General features: G+C 53.8%; 1 protein-coding gene across 6 annotated transcripts in view; it reads right to left on the bottom strand.

The window, feature by feature from the left end:
- The window catches only part of FSTL4 (follistatin like 4), a 397,791-nt gene that overhangs the window by 120,862 nt on the left and 263,711 nt on the right, over positions 1 to 13,218 (bottom strand). For all 6 annotated transcript variants that reach the window (XM_072728613.1, XM_072728614.1, XM_072728608.1 and 3 more), the window contains one exon: positions 1,679 to 1,872. In XM_072728613.1, coding sequence (XP_072584714.1) covers positions 1,679 to 1,872 — 194 coding nt within the window. The remainder of the gene's footprint in view (positions 1 to 1,678; positions 1,873 to 13,218) is intronic.

Raw genomic sequence — 13,218 nt, 5'->3', positions numbered from 1 at the left:
TAGCATGGGGAACTGCTAGATGGTTCTTCTTTCAGGTAACTGTAACCGATGGAACCTGGGCTTTTTCCCTGAGTGGCTGGGGTCCTCTGTGGGTGGCTGGGTCTGTTCCTTGGGGTCGTAGCCACAGCTAGGAGCCGAGAACCCCTGCAGCTGGGGGCACGATAGCTGAGAGGGCTGGGGTGGTGTGAGCCTGGGAGGCTGTGGGCAGCAGGCAGGCTCGGGATGGACTGGCATGTGTTGCCCAGTGTGGATGAGCAGGGCAGGATCTGCAAGTGCCTTAGGATCTGCAGTTCTCAGCTCACACTGCTAAGCGGGCTCCGGGCTGGCTGTAGTAGAGGGCCTTGTGTGGCAAAGCCTCCAGGTGACTGCTCTGTACTCAGGTTTTGTGGGTACTTTCTGGCCTCACAGACCTTGAGAGGACAGGGTGGAGGCTTCTGGTGGGAGCCATGCTGCCCCAGGGAGACTCCTATGCTGTGAGGAGAACAGGTGCACACGCATCAGCCCACCTGTGTCTGGCCTGAGCACTGTCAGGTGCTTGGCAGTGAACACAATGCAGGAGAGGTGTCTCATTTCTCAGAGCTTGGGTTTCCTCATCTAAAAATATCTGTGAAGTGGAGATAATGGTAGTACTTCCTACGGCAGAGGATGGCTGTAAGGTTTGAAGGGGAAATAATAACAGAGATAATGATGGTGGCATTGACTCTGAGGCTATGCCACGTGCTGGGCACCATGTGGAACACCCCACATGCCTTGGCTCCTTAAGCCGGCCCACTGACCCTGTGAGGGTCACAGACAAGAAGTGGAGGCACAGTGAGGGGAGGTTGGCTCCCAGCACCCACTAGCTAGTAAATACCGGAGTGGGGGCTTGAGCTCAGGAAGCTTGGCCAGAAAGCCCTTGTGGCCTACCTGGCCTGTCTGCCATCAGCGTCCTACAGGCCCTCCCTGCAGCTGGCAGGGGCTGGTGCCCCAGGATTCCTCCTTCTTCACTTTCTGCTGTAGAAGATAACTGCTCCAGCACCCCACCCCCCACCCCCCAGGGCTGGAGTCAGGGACACGTGTGCCGTGCTTGGGGAGGAAGGCAAACCACAGGGTCCGGTCCAAGTCTGATCAAATGGAAGCACACAGCTTGGGAGTAGACACAGGGTTTCCTGCAAGCAGGCAGGCTGGGCGTTGGTTTGTTGATATCTAGACCCCAAAGAATGGCAAGATCTCTGGGGAGAAGACTTGGGGTTGCCCAGGTGATGGCCCCCGAGGTGCTCAGGGGAAGCCAGATCTATTGGCTTTCAACGTTCCTGCTAAGGAAAGTAGACGACTCAAGGAAGAGAAGATTAAATTCCTAACGAGAACATCAGAGACTTGCCCCTCTGAAGTGCGTCTCTTGCCAGCTAGCTGAGAGTGCTTCAAAGCTTGTTTGTAAATATTGGCTGAAGGTGGCTGGTGGGAAAAAGACGTTGACGTCCGTTTGTTTCTAAGATATTCCCAGAGGCTGTGAACACAAGCTCTGTGACTCCCCGGGGAAGGGCTGCTCTTGCAGGAGAGAGGCCCCCTTAGTGTCCCATTAACGAGACAGTTACAAATGATTCTGCTCACAGGGATCTCCCTGGTTCTCTCCATCTATAACGCCCAATGGAAAACCGGGCTCCTTCACGATTCAGTTTTCAGCGAATGCTGCACCCACCTGAGCCAGTTCTGAGCTGCTGAGTTGGCCGTCCCCATCTGCATCCAAGTCTGTAAACAGAGATTCCACCAGGAGGCGCTTCTGGGAGGCAGGGTCTTGTCTGCTGTCCCCATCTGGGAGTGGCCGCTGACGGGTCTGGAGGGCCAGAAGGACATTCTTCAGGCGGGCATAGTCAGCCACGGTGCATGGGTCATCTGGAAGAGACCATGAGGTTACTGCAGCAAGGCTCCTCCGTTGCTGTGGAGAGAATGTTACCCAACCCTCTCACAGAGAGTTCTTGGGCATTTACTGTGGGTCATGGGGGGAGCACGTGGGGTAGATGGGGCTGGTCTGTCCGTCTGCCTGCCAATCCATCCTCTCGATGTTTACTAAGCACTGAATACAGCTTCACAGGATACACATGCTGGAAGGAGCCACTTTGCTTATCCCACAAATATTTATTGAGCACCTACTACATGCCAGACATAAGAGCAGTTGCAGTGGGGAAGCTGGCCCAGGGGAATTCACAGTGGCAGCCCACAGCAGCTTTAGGAAAGCCGGCCCCAATTCCATTCTGTAATAGCTCGTCTTTGCCTTAATCCCACCTTAAAGGCTGCTTTTGAATACTTGGCCTCATAGATTAGGGAATTTGAGTTAACAGGACTAATAAGCCCTGCTTGAGTTAATTAAGTACATTCCCAGAGCTGGATTACTTCAAAACAAACATGTGTACACAAGTCTATGACCAAGAAACAAAAAGAAGCTTTAAGAAATTAAAACCGAAGCACACAGCCTGTGACTCCTTGGTCTTTTATCTCAGGCGCGCTTGCCCAACAGCATCAGAACCACTCAGCGTTTTGGCAAATGAGGCCCGTGATGCACAGTGACATGATGTAGTTTATCTCGCTGGTGACGGGCCAACTGGGGTGAACGCCACACAGGGCTCGGCTCAGAGCTGAGGCTGCGGGGCTATTGGCAGAGCAGGGTAGTCCCTCCAGGCCTGCTTTCCTACCTCCTAAGGGACAGAGGGAGCGTTTTGGCACTGGGCTTTGCTATGTCCGGGGCATGGGCGTGGGCTGGTCCATCCCATTGGAGGCCACTGTGCAGTGGTAGCTCTGCTGGGAAGGGACTGTCGGGTCCAGGGCTCTTCCCTTTAAGTCCAAGTCCAGTGTAGGGCACTAGGTAATAGCTCAGGGTTGGGGAGTCAAGATAAAGCAGTGCTGGAGAGCACTGGCTCTAGAGTCCACTGAGTTTGAGTCCTGGCTTTGCTGATACCCGAATGGGTACCTTGGATGTGGTGCCTCGGTGATTTCATCTGTGAGGTGGGGACGACAGTGTCCTCCCCCTGGGGCTCTTGGGAGAGTTAAATGAAACACCCACATAAAGGGCTCAGTGCTGCCTTGGCACTGAGTCAGGGCCTGTAAAATGATAGCTACTCTCCCCCTCCTTGTTACTGAAGCCACATTTGCTGAGGAGCAACATACAAGGAAGGTATTTGGTGTGGAAAGGCTGATGGGGCATCTGTCTGTCTGTCTCCCTCCCTTCCTCCCTTCCTTGACAAGCCTGGACAACCCAACCACTTTTTCGTGTGCTTGTTTGTGTTTCTAGATTTTCTTCTAATTTGGGGTCAATTGATTCTCGTCACAAACAGATGCCTGTTACCATTTTCTGCTGCATGTTTATTTAGAAAAAAATCAATTGTTGTGTTCAATATAATCAAATTTATTTGCTCCCTGGGAGTCTCCATGCTCTGACAAGAATGGCTCTCCCATCCCCCTAATGTGGCTGGTATCCCTCTTTGGTCTGGTAGGATGTCCATTCCTGAGAGCTCTTAGGGTCCCCAGTTGACGATTTGGATCCTCAAGCCCATAGAGGCTCACAGTGTGAACAGCAGTGGCCCTGTCCCACTACAAACTCACTCCTGCCCTGGGGGAGGTGTGATGGCCTGTGGGCCTTTTCTTCTTCCCGGTCTGGATAAAAGTCTGTTTGGGGCAAGGGAATTAGTTTTGTCCCAACCATACCCCCCACCCCCAGCCCCCAGCCCCCAGCAGGCTGAAACGTAGGCCTGGCAAATGGACCAGAAGTCAGGACCCGGTACACGAGCAGTGTGGATGGTGGAGGGAGGTTCCTGTGTAGAGCATGTGCAGGGACCAGGCACAGCCGGGCCCCTGGAGGGCTGCACGAGGCTAAGGAGGATGGGCCAATGCACCTCATTCCTCCTGGTCCCTCCCACCTTCCTCACAGACAGCAGTGGGGGTCAGATCTGCTGGGAGCTTCCTACTGCCCTGGGCAGGGCCCCCACACCGGCAGGCCAGTGAGGCCCAGGGGGTGGGTCCCACCATCTGGGTCCCATCAAGTGCAGCCACCGTTCCAGGCTCTGCTCCTGCTACATCTCGAGAGTTCCCTGTGAGTTCAGGCTTCTCCACCTCAGCACTGCCCAACGCACGCCTCCTGCTCAGGAAGGTATGCATGTGTCTATGAATCAACCTGGAGACAAGGTGTCAGGAAGGGTCCGTTCCCTGGACCCCCAGTCTTGCCCCCTGCTAGGGTCCTCCCTGGCCATGCAGCTCCCACCCTCTGCCACCATTCACTTCCAGGGTCTGTGCCAGATGCTCGTGGCATGCTGGGACCCAACGGAGCTTCCAGTCCTGGGCATCAGAGGTGTCCACGGAGGGGGAGCTCGGGAGGCTGGGGTGAAGGTAGCCTCCCTTGGGGAGCGCTGTCCAGTGTGGGCCCTGAGGGACGAAGGACAGGCAGGGTAGATGACACCAGGCATCAGGGAGGATACAGGGAGAAGCAGGCAGCACGGCGTCTGGAGAAAGCTGATGTGGAGGCCGAGTGAGTTGAGGAGGAAGGGAATCCTAAATTCTTCTTTGTCCTAGAAGCAGTTGCACTTTACATGAATCTCAGCCTCAAATAATGAAACCATTGGCTCAATGTTTCTGAGCCCCTCTCGTGTCCCTGTGGCTTTGGGGAATCACAAACACCAGGTGCCATATCTGCACCCACAGAGCTGGCCATTTTAGATGAGTCCCAACCCTCTTGCTGAGACACCCTTTGATGCTTCATTTCCAGCAAGGATGGTCCTCGGGCAATCCCCACCCTGGGCAGGCCTTGGTTTCCAGGATGCTGAGCCGCCTAGCAAGGCCCATAAAAGTTCCACTTGTATTTTTTTCCTTCCCGCCCCCTGATGTCATCATGGGAGCAGACGACTGTGGCTCACTGAGAGGAGCCGTGGGCGTTTGTGGATCTGCTAGACCTGGCCTTCAGCTAAAAGCTCTTCATGCTGCTGCCAGTTTTAAACAGTTGTCTTATTAGGAAAGAAATATGTGTCCATCAAAGAATGCTTGGAAAGTACAGATGAATATAAAGAAAGAAAAGACATCATTCAAATCCCTCTCCCAGTGGTGGGAAGGAAGTTAAGCAGGACGCTCCGTGCAGGAGATTCTAAGCCCAGGAGCCAAATGAGCTGAGCCCCTGGCTGGCCCTGGTTCACCTCACAGGGTTTTCCCTTACTCAGCTTGGATAAGAGAGGGTCAGTATCCCAAGGGTTGGGTTCTTATCTTTAGCTAGGTCATCCCTGACCCTCACCCAGCAAGCCCACACAGGGGACATGAAGAGGTGGGGGTGTGGAGGGACAGGCTGGCCACTAGATCATGCTCCTGCTTGTGGTTGTGGCCCCCCTCCACCATCTGGAGTGCCCTTCACCCAAATCACCAAGCTTCATTATCCCGGCCCCTGCTGAGACATCACTGCATCTAGGATCCCTGCCCCTATCTGGGGGCGGGTCTGGGGCCCAGGGGACAAGGGGGATCACTTGTCTCTGAAGCAGAGCAAGGCCCAGTCTTTAACTTTGGCCTCTGGACCCTCGGCCCTTTGGAGGGAAGGTCTCTGAAAGGGGTACAGCAGAAGCCTGGGGACCACAGTCCTCCTCCCTGGGTCCCTGTGGGTGCTGACCATGATGACAGTGAGAATGGCAATGGCCAGCCCTTCCTGGGAGCCCTGCACCAGGGCCGATTCCTGCTGCCTGTGCAGGTCAGTCTGGAGTAGAGTTGCATTTCCCCACTAACTGATTCACGGCTGCTGGGACTTCCAGAGAGAATTCTGGAGAGTCGGATGCTTGCAGGTGATGCTGAGGTCTGTGCCCAAGCCAGCTCAGCAGGGGCTGTTGAGCTGGGATATGGAGGGGGTCTGTTGTATGCACGAGTGGGATGGATGCAATCCACCCCGAAGACATTTCTCTCCACGTGCTAGGAAAGTCATTTAAAGGTTTCCTCTGAGTCTAGGTGGTTTCCATGTAAAGAGAGAGATTTGTGTCATAAGAGTTCCCTGGCTGGGCCAGAGCCTATGGTCAGGCTTGGAGAGTTCCAGGGAGGTCCCCTGCAGGCCCACAAGCTCACTGAGCTCTGACCACAGCCGATGCACACCTGTCTTGGGGCCTTCTCACAGGCTTTCTCCTCACCTCTTCTGTCTGCTTTCTTCAGGGCCCCAGCCCAGCCTTCTCTGCCAGGAAGCCTTGCTCCTCCTGCTTGCACACATAGACCTGCCTCCTTGTGTCTGGTTTCCTACTCTGCCCAGTGTGGATTGTTTTTTGTGAGGCCTGTGCTCTTAAGTTGGGCTCTGGGCTTATACAGAGCAGCCCATGATGCAAGGATCTAGGCTGAGTAGTATGTTTAGATGTGAATTCAAGAAATGTGCAGAAGGGAAGTGAGACTGGAGAGGGGGGCAGCCAATGAACCATCATGGGTTGCCACTCTGGGCAGCTGGAGCTCAGTCCCACGGAACCTTCTAGGGACTATGTCCAGCAGGCCTCAGAGCTGCTCCACTCAGATGAGAGGGTGCAAAGCACTCTTCCACCAACTTCTGTCCCTTGTTGGCCGAGGGTTGCTCCTGGGGCACTAATGACCGCTTCATCCAGCACTTCTGGACTCCCCACATGAAGCCCTGGAATACTCCTGAGGACTACAAGGGCCCTGAGGATGGAGATGCAGGTACCCAAGGTGGGAGGCTGTTGGCCAGTGTCATGGGCAGCTGTCCCCCAAAGCTACATACAATCTTGGGGGTTGATTGAGGGAATCTGGATGGGATGTTAGCATCTCGTATATCTCCTCCATGGAGGATACTGCAAGTTCCGGGCAGGTGGGACTGGAGTGGACAGCTGCTCATGCCCGCTCAGGTATGAAAGGTTTACCGAATGAGTTCATTAGGGAATATGGTTGAGAACCGAGTCTTGTGGCTCAGGGCAGACTGTCTCCTACAGAAGCCATGGTGAGGGGACCCCCTGTAACAACCTTCCTGGTGATTTCACCATAGGTTGTTACTGTCTGCTTGATACTAACGCCATTAATGACGGTCACCACAAGGCTGGACGGAGCACTGGACAGGGAGCCAGGAGACCATCTGGTACTGCCCTGACTGGCTCTGAGACCCTAGGAAGGGGGTTCATTCCCCTGCCCTTCGTGCCTCCACTTCCTCCCTCAGAATGGGGGCCACAGTAATCCCTTACCACCGTCCAGGGTCATGACTCAGAAGACAATGTAAAAGGCTTTGGCAAAGTCCAAGTGGTCGGCCAGGCCTGAGGGCTTCTTGGGATGAAGTAGGCTTGATGACCCAAGCAAGCTGGAGCATGGCTCATCTGTCACTGTCCCCTGCACCAATGCCCAGCACCTGGCACAGGTGGCTGCTGACTTGCTATTTGTGGATAAACAGAAGATTTCCTCCCTCCTCTTCCACTACCTGCAGACACTCCTCCCTCTGGGAGGGAGGCTTACGTCCCAGTCAGCCCGACAGAGACGAGCATCCCAACAGGCCCTTGGAAGAGCCCGCCACTTTCCCACCAGCCTGGGTGCCCTCTCTATGCAGCAGCCACCTGGGCAGCCCAAAGCCCTGGCCCAGGGCTGCCTGCCAGCCCATGTGTGGGGGGCTCCTCTTGCTCCCGGGCCGGGGCTGCTTTGGCAGATAAAATATTGATCAGCCTGCTGAGAAGCCCAGAGTGTGATCCTATTTTCATGTCAGAACTTGGTAATGAACTACATTTATCAAGCCCATTCTCCATGAGAAAGGTCAGCCACAGATCTAGCTAAGTTGTTATGACACCTCATTAATCTAGTTCCCTCAATAATTGTCCCTCTGTGAAGATTCTAATGTTCTCCCATTCCAGCCACACTCCCTCCATGCCGAGGGAGATTATTATAGCAGGAGCACGGGCACATCCGCATTTAATTTTTTGAGCAAAGAGAGATAGGAAGCAGGTAGCAGCCTCTGGAATTAAATGTCCATCAAAGAAACACTTTCTAGTGCACAACAAAGGGAAGCAAGGGAGGCATTGTGAATATTCCATTAGCCACACATGCCCCTGCCCGACAGGGCCTCACAGGGACTGTCTTCACTCTGAGGCAGGTGAAGCCTCCAGTCCCAGGTGTGGATGGGGCTGGAGGGCCCCCAAGAATCAAGGGGAGCCAGTCTGTACCATGCAGGCAGGTGGGGGAGGCACCATCCAGACAGCAGGACGCTCGGATTCTAGCTGAGAGGGAGAGATGGGTCATGTGGTTAAGGCCCCTGACGGAGGTCCAGGTTCTGTAACTGCTGAGCAGACAGGTCAGTATTGCCCACTCTCAAGCACCCTGGGGGGAGGGGGGTCCTCCCACTGTTACCTAAGCAACAGCTATGGGCTACTCCCCTACCTTCCTGAAGCAGGCCCACAGACTTTACTTCCAGGTGCTTCCTTCCTGAAAGGTCCTTTCTCATAATCTGACTTTTCTTCCAGGGTGGGCACCTGCCGGCAGGTGAGGGTGTGGGCTGGAGACACCTGACACTGGGGAGGGAGGGCGGGTGAGGAAGATGGAAGGGGCCATCCCTGGCTGCCCCTCTGCCTCCCTCACCCCCAGCTATTCCTTCCCCGAGTCCTTTGGCCTCTTTGCCCATCATGCCACTCCATGTAAAGAGGTCCCCGTGTGCTGCCCCCATGCTCTATCACTATACTTTGTCCAGCCTCCCTCTCTGCTCCTATTCACTCATTGCTGACTGTCAGACTGCCCTGTGAGAGTGGAAGCCCCCCAAGGCCAGGGTCTTGCCTTGTTGCAGTGCACACCTTGCACCTGGCCCTAGCACCTACACGGTGACTGTCTGTTGCCTGCACGACTGTAGAGTCCTTGGTGGAGATGGACAGCCGGTGGGTTCAGAAATGGCTGTAGCCCTGCCCAGAGGAGAGGACCATCTCAGCCGCCCTGCACCACAGTGACCGAGGTCTGGAACTCTGGAGGGCGCTGGAGCCTGGGTCATCTATCATGCCAGCTCCCATGGGAGGGCTGTGTGTGTGATGTGGGGTGGTGGGACAGCTCCGGCATGTGGTACATGAAGCCACGCTCACTGGAGTCTGAGCTGCCTTGCACTTGCCAGGGGGCATGGACTCTATCTCATCCACTGGGGCACCCCAAAGCCTTCAGTGGTGGCCCCATAGAATGAAGTCTGGCCTGACCAGCCTGGGGGTGGTGGTGGCATGGTGGTGAGCCACAGAGGGACTGTTGCCTCCCTGGACACTAGGTTACATAGAAGTGGCTCCTCTGAGTCCCCTCTTGGGGGTACACACGACTCCCTAGAAGCTGCCTCTGGAGAGGAGGCTAATGTACATTTCTGCCTTCCTGTTCTGCATTGCTGGTCATGGAAGGGCTGGCCAGCCCTGTGAAGAGGCCAGGTGGCTGGATGGACCTAGACTTGGAAGAGCAGTCCCGGCAAGGTGGGCTGTGGGTGAATCTGGCCACAGCACAGCTTTGGGAAAGATCCAATTCCATACTAGGGTTCTGATCAGTGAGCATAAAGCTGACACCAGGGATTCTCTGTGCTTTATGAACAGGTGGCTTGGGGGGGGTCATGGGGGTGGGGGGAACCCAAGGCCACTGTGAAGACCCCAACCCCTGATGGCTGGCCCTCACTGGGGCAGCCCTGCCCTTTAGGAGTTCCCTACAAAGCACAAATTTACTGGACAGGGGATGTCAGGCCAGATTACCAGACGTGAGGGAAATGCTCTGCCACTACCAGGAGAAATCCTTTGGGGGACGGGTGTGGGCTAAGGGACAGGGAGATGGGAAGGAAGAAGTGCTGAGGAGAGGGCTGGTGAATTGTGTTCAGAGTCACCAGCATGGGGGCTGTGGCATCTCCCTTCCCAAACCACACCGAGGACATTCCTTCAGAAACTGCATGGTTGTCAGCCATGCCCTCGAGCCACACCCACTGGATGCCAGTCCTTCTTGGACCTGACAGGTGGCCGGGCCCCTAGGCTTGGATCCTGAGACTCTAGCCTGGGAACCCCCAGAGGGGCCCAAGGGACAGACTGGACGTGCCCACAACGTTGGCTGCTGTTAGATCTGCTTCTGGGCAGACACAGTCCCCACCCCCACCCCCACCCCCACATCAGAAGCCCTAGCTCCCGCACTGTCCGTAGCCTGCCTGGTAGGCAATGCCACTGCTGCCCAACAAAGCTGTGATCCCTCCCACCAAGGCAAAAACTTGACTTAATCGTCTGGCACCAACATCACAGCTAAACGTGGTTGTGTTACATGGGCCTCAGTTGCAATGTGTCATTCTGAGGTCTATTTTGAAACCACTAAGCTGTGCAAAGAGCAAGAAGCATTTTACTCCCGGATCTAATTTATGAGCCGCCATAACTTTACTGGAGTTTAGCTTAAGAGGAACAGATGTTTAACTTGATGTAAATTCATGAACATTAACAATCTTTCTGCTGCCATTTCTGAGAAAATTCAATTAACAATAAATGCCAAAACCAATGGGTTTATCTTTGGGACAGTCTTTTGCCAACATGATGTAGTTTTGCTTATGGTGTTGACCAAGCCTCAAAATTCTGAAAATTCTATGAGATAGTGAAGCACACATGGTACCGTCTCCTCGCAATCCTCAACAAGAACAGGTGTACTCTAAGTCATGCCACCTGGTGACCTCCTGCTGGCTGTCGCCTGGGGCCCATAACTGCTGTGCAGACAGGTCACTATTGCCCACACTCAAGCACCCTGGGGGGGTCCTTCCACTATTACCTAAGCAACAGCTATGGGCTACTCCCCTATCTTCCTGAAGCAGGCCCACAGACTTTACTCTCAGGTGCTTCCTTCCTGAAAGGTCCTTTCTCATAATCTGACTTTCTGCCAAAGCCTACCTCTAAGGAGCTGCTTTTGTCTGCTCCAAGCCCCACATTCTCATCTTGTCCTTGTTCCCTGACTGTCCCCTCCTTAGATCATGTTCCAAAGCCTCTGTGTCTGCTGGGTGAAGATCTTCACTCTCTTAGAGAACTAGTCCACGGTGCCCCGTGGCAGGCATGGTCACTGGCTCCATGGGCACTGGTGGGCTGCTGTCTGCCCATGGTTCGGAGGTGCTCTGCTGGCCTCCTGACTCTTCCATCCTTCCAAGCTCCACCTTGGTCCCCTCCTCACCCACTAGTCCTACTGCTAGAATTGGTAACGGGCTCACCACACTCATTAGGAACACTTCATCCTTACAGGTCCCAAAGGCTGGCCAACTGTCCTCTGTCCGTGTCCTCTGTTCTTTTCCCTGGGTGCCCTATTAGTGATCTCAGCTGGCTCTGAATATTCTGGGTTGAGGGCACAGGGCCCACTTTGGGCAAACAGAATAAGACTAAGACTCCACATGGCCTTTCACCCTGCCAGGGTCCAACCTACATGCTGCATGGACCACATGGTTCTGACCTGCTGTGGCCCCCCTGCACAGCAAGCCTGCTCCAGCGCAGGGGGTTGTAACCACCTCTGTGTGCACCTGAATTGGTGGATGAAGCCTCCTCTAATTTTTGCCCCAGTATCGGGTAATTTAAATTAACAAAACCACCCAGACCTTTGTTAGATAAATGGTACATTTGCTCATGAATGCCTGGTTCAATTGACGTTGCTATACAATCTGCCGTTTGACATTTACAATCCTCTCTTCTACTCCTATTAGAGGAAGCAAAATTGGTTGGATTCCTGGGAGAGGGATCCACAGACACTTTTTATGGTCGACTGGCGCATCTATCAGGTGGCCCCGGAGTGAAAGAGTAATGTTTGAAAACTTGAATAAATGCTGAAGCCCTTCTGGCATGAAGAGCCTGAGTTTTCACTCTTGTGTAAGCAGGAAACCCACACGCAGCCAGGATCCTTAGCAAGTCCCCGATTCCTTCTGGAAGGAGGGCACCAATGCCCCAGAGCCCCCAGCTCTCCCACGGCCCCATCCAGAGCTGGGCGCCTACGTACTGCAGTCCCACCCCTCACACGCAGCGAGAGGAGAGGCAGCAGGTCCGGATAGGGGGACCGCCACCAGGCACGAAGCTGCAGTGGATGAGGGGGGAGAGTGTTGGGCACCACCCCTGCTCTTGATAATTGCATTCCTGAGACTCTGTCCCCCCAACCACCTGACCAAGGGGAAGGGTCGTGCTATTGAGAGGGCAAAAATGTCACTTCTCAGGAGTCAGTGATGTCCAGGAATGTCACTGCCTTGAGCCTTTGAGTAGTTATGGAGCTGAGGGGGACCTCAGCAGGGCCTGCGGCTGTCTCTGGCTCAGTGACCGGCCAGGACTAGGGCCGCAAACAACAGAGCAAGCACTTTGCTCTCATGTGGACTCACGTCACATGCAGGGCAGCTTCGTGTGAGAGCTCAGGAGGGGCAGTGCTGTTCCCAGGTGTACTGGAATCCTCTAGGGAGGATCTTCAATTCTCATGATGATCACGAGGCTTGGTGGCACTTAATGAGTGGGGCGAGGGACCCCAGGGATCCTAGAGTCTATAGCCCAGTCTTGTGCAACAAACTTCTGCTGGTCTGGCACCTCGTACAAGTTTTTGAATGTCTCAGTGGATAGTCACTGAAGTGAGGGCTCCTGCTACTATTCTATGAGCCCAGATTCTAACATGATGTTATAGACAAAGTATTTTGCTCTCTGAGTTTGGCAAGGATTTTCCAAGAAGGTACCTATGCTGTACACTATAAATTTTGTTTACAACTTTATCAAGAATTGTTCACCATTTTGGAGAATCACACCTCCAAAAGCAATGTCACTTCAGTGCTCAAACTGTCAACATAACATGCCCATCACAGGCGCTGTCTGCAGCTGTTGTGTTCATAGGATCCACATAATATGTGCTAACATCTGACCACTATGAATCAGTATATGCAGCTGGTGTCCAAACATTTACATACTGAAAGGCATATTTCATTCCTACTACTTTTCCTTCCATCTATCTATCTATCTATCTATCTATCTATCTATCTATCTATCTATCTCTTCTTTCTTTCTTTCTTTCTTTCTTTCTTTCTTTCTTTCTTTCTTTCTTTCTTTTTTAAATAGAGATTGAAACAGAGCAAGTGTGAGCAGGGTGGGAGGAGCAGAGGGAGAAGGAGATAGAGAGAGAGAATCTTAAGTAGAATCCACATGGACCAGACACAGGGTTCCAGACACAGGGCTCCACGACCCTGAGATCACAACCCTGAGATCACGACCTGAGCCAAAATCAAGAGTCTGATACTTAACTGACTGAGCCACCCAGGTGGCTCCCTAATACTTTTCTCAT

This window comes from Vulpes vulpes, chromosome 12, assembly GCF_048418805.1.
Source record: "Vulpes vulpes isolate BD-2025 chromosome 12, VulVul3, whole genome shotgun sequence".
In the NCBI taxonomy this organism is placed as follows: Eukaryota; Metazoa; Chordata; class Mammalia; order Carnivora; family Canidae; genus Vulpes; species Vulpes vulpes.
The sequence above is the reverse complement of the archived record's forward strand: the minus strand, read 5'-3'. Positions and strand labels throughout refer to the sequence as shown.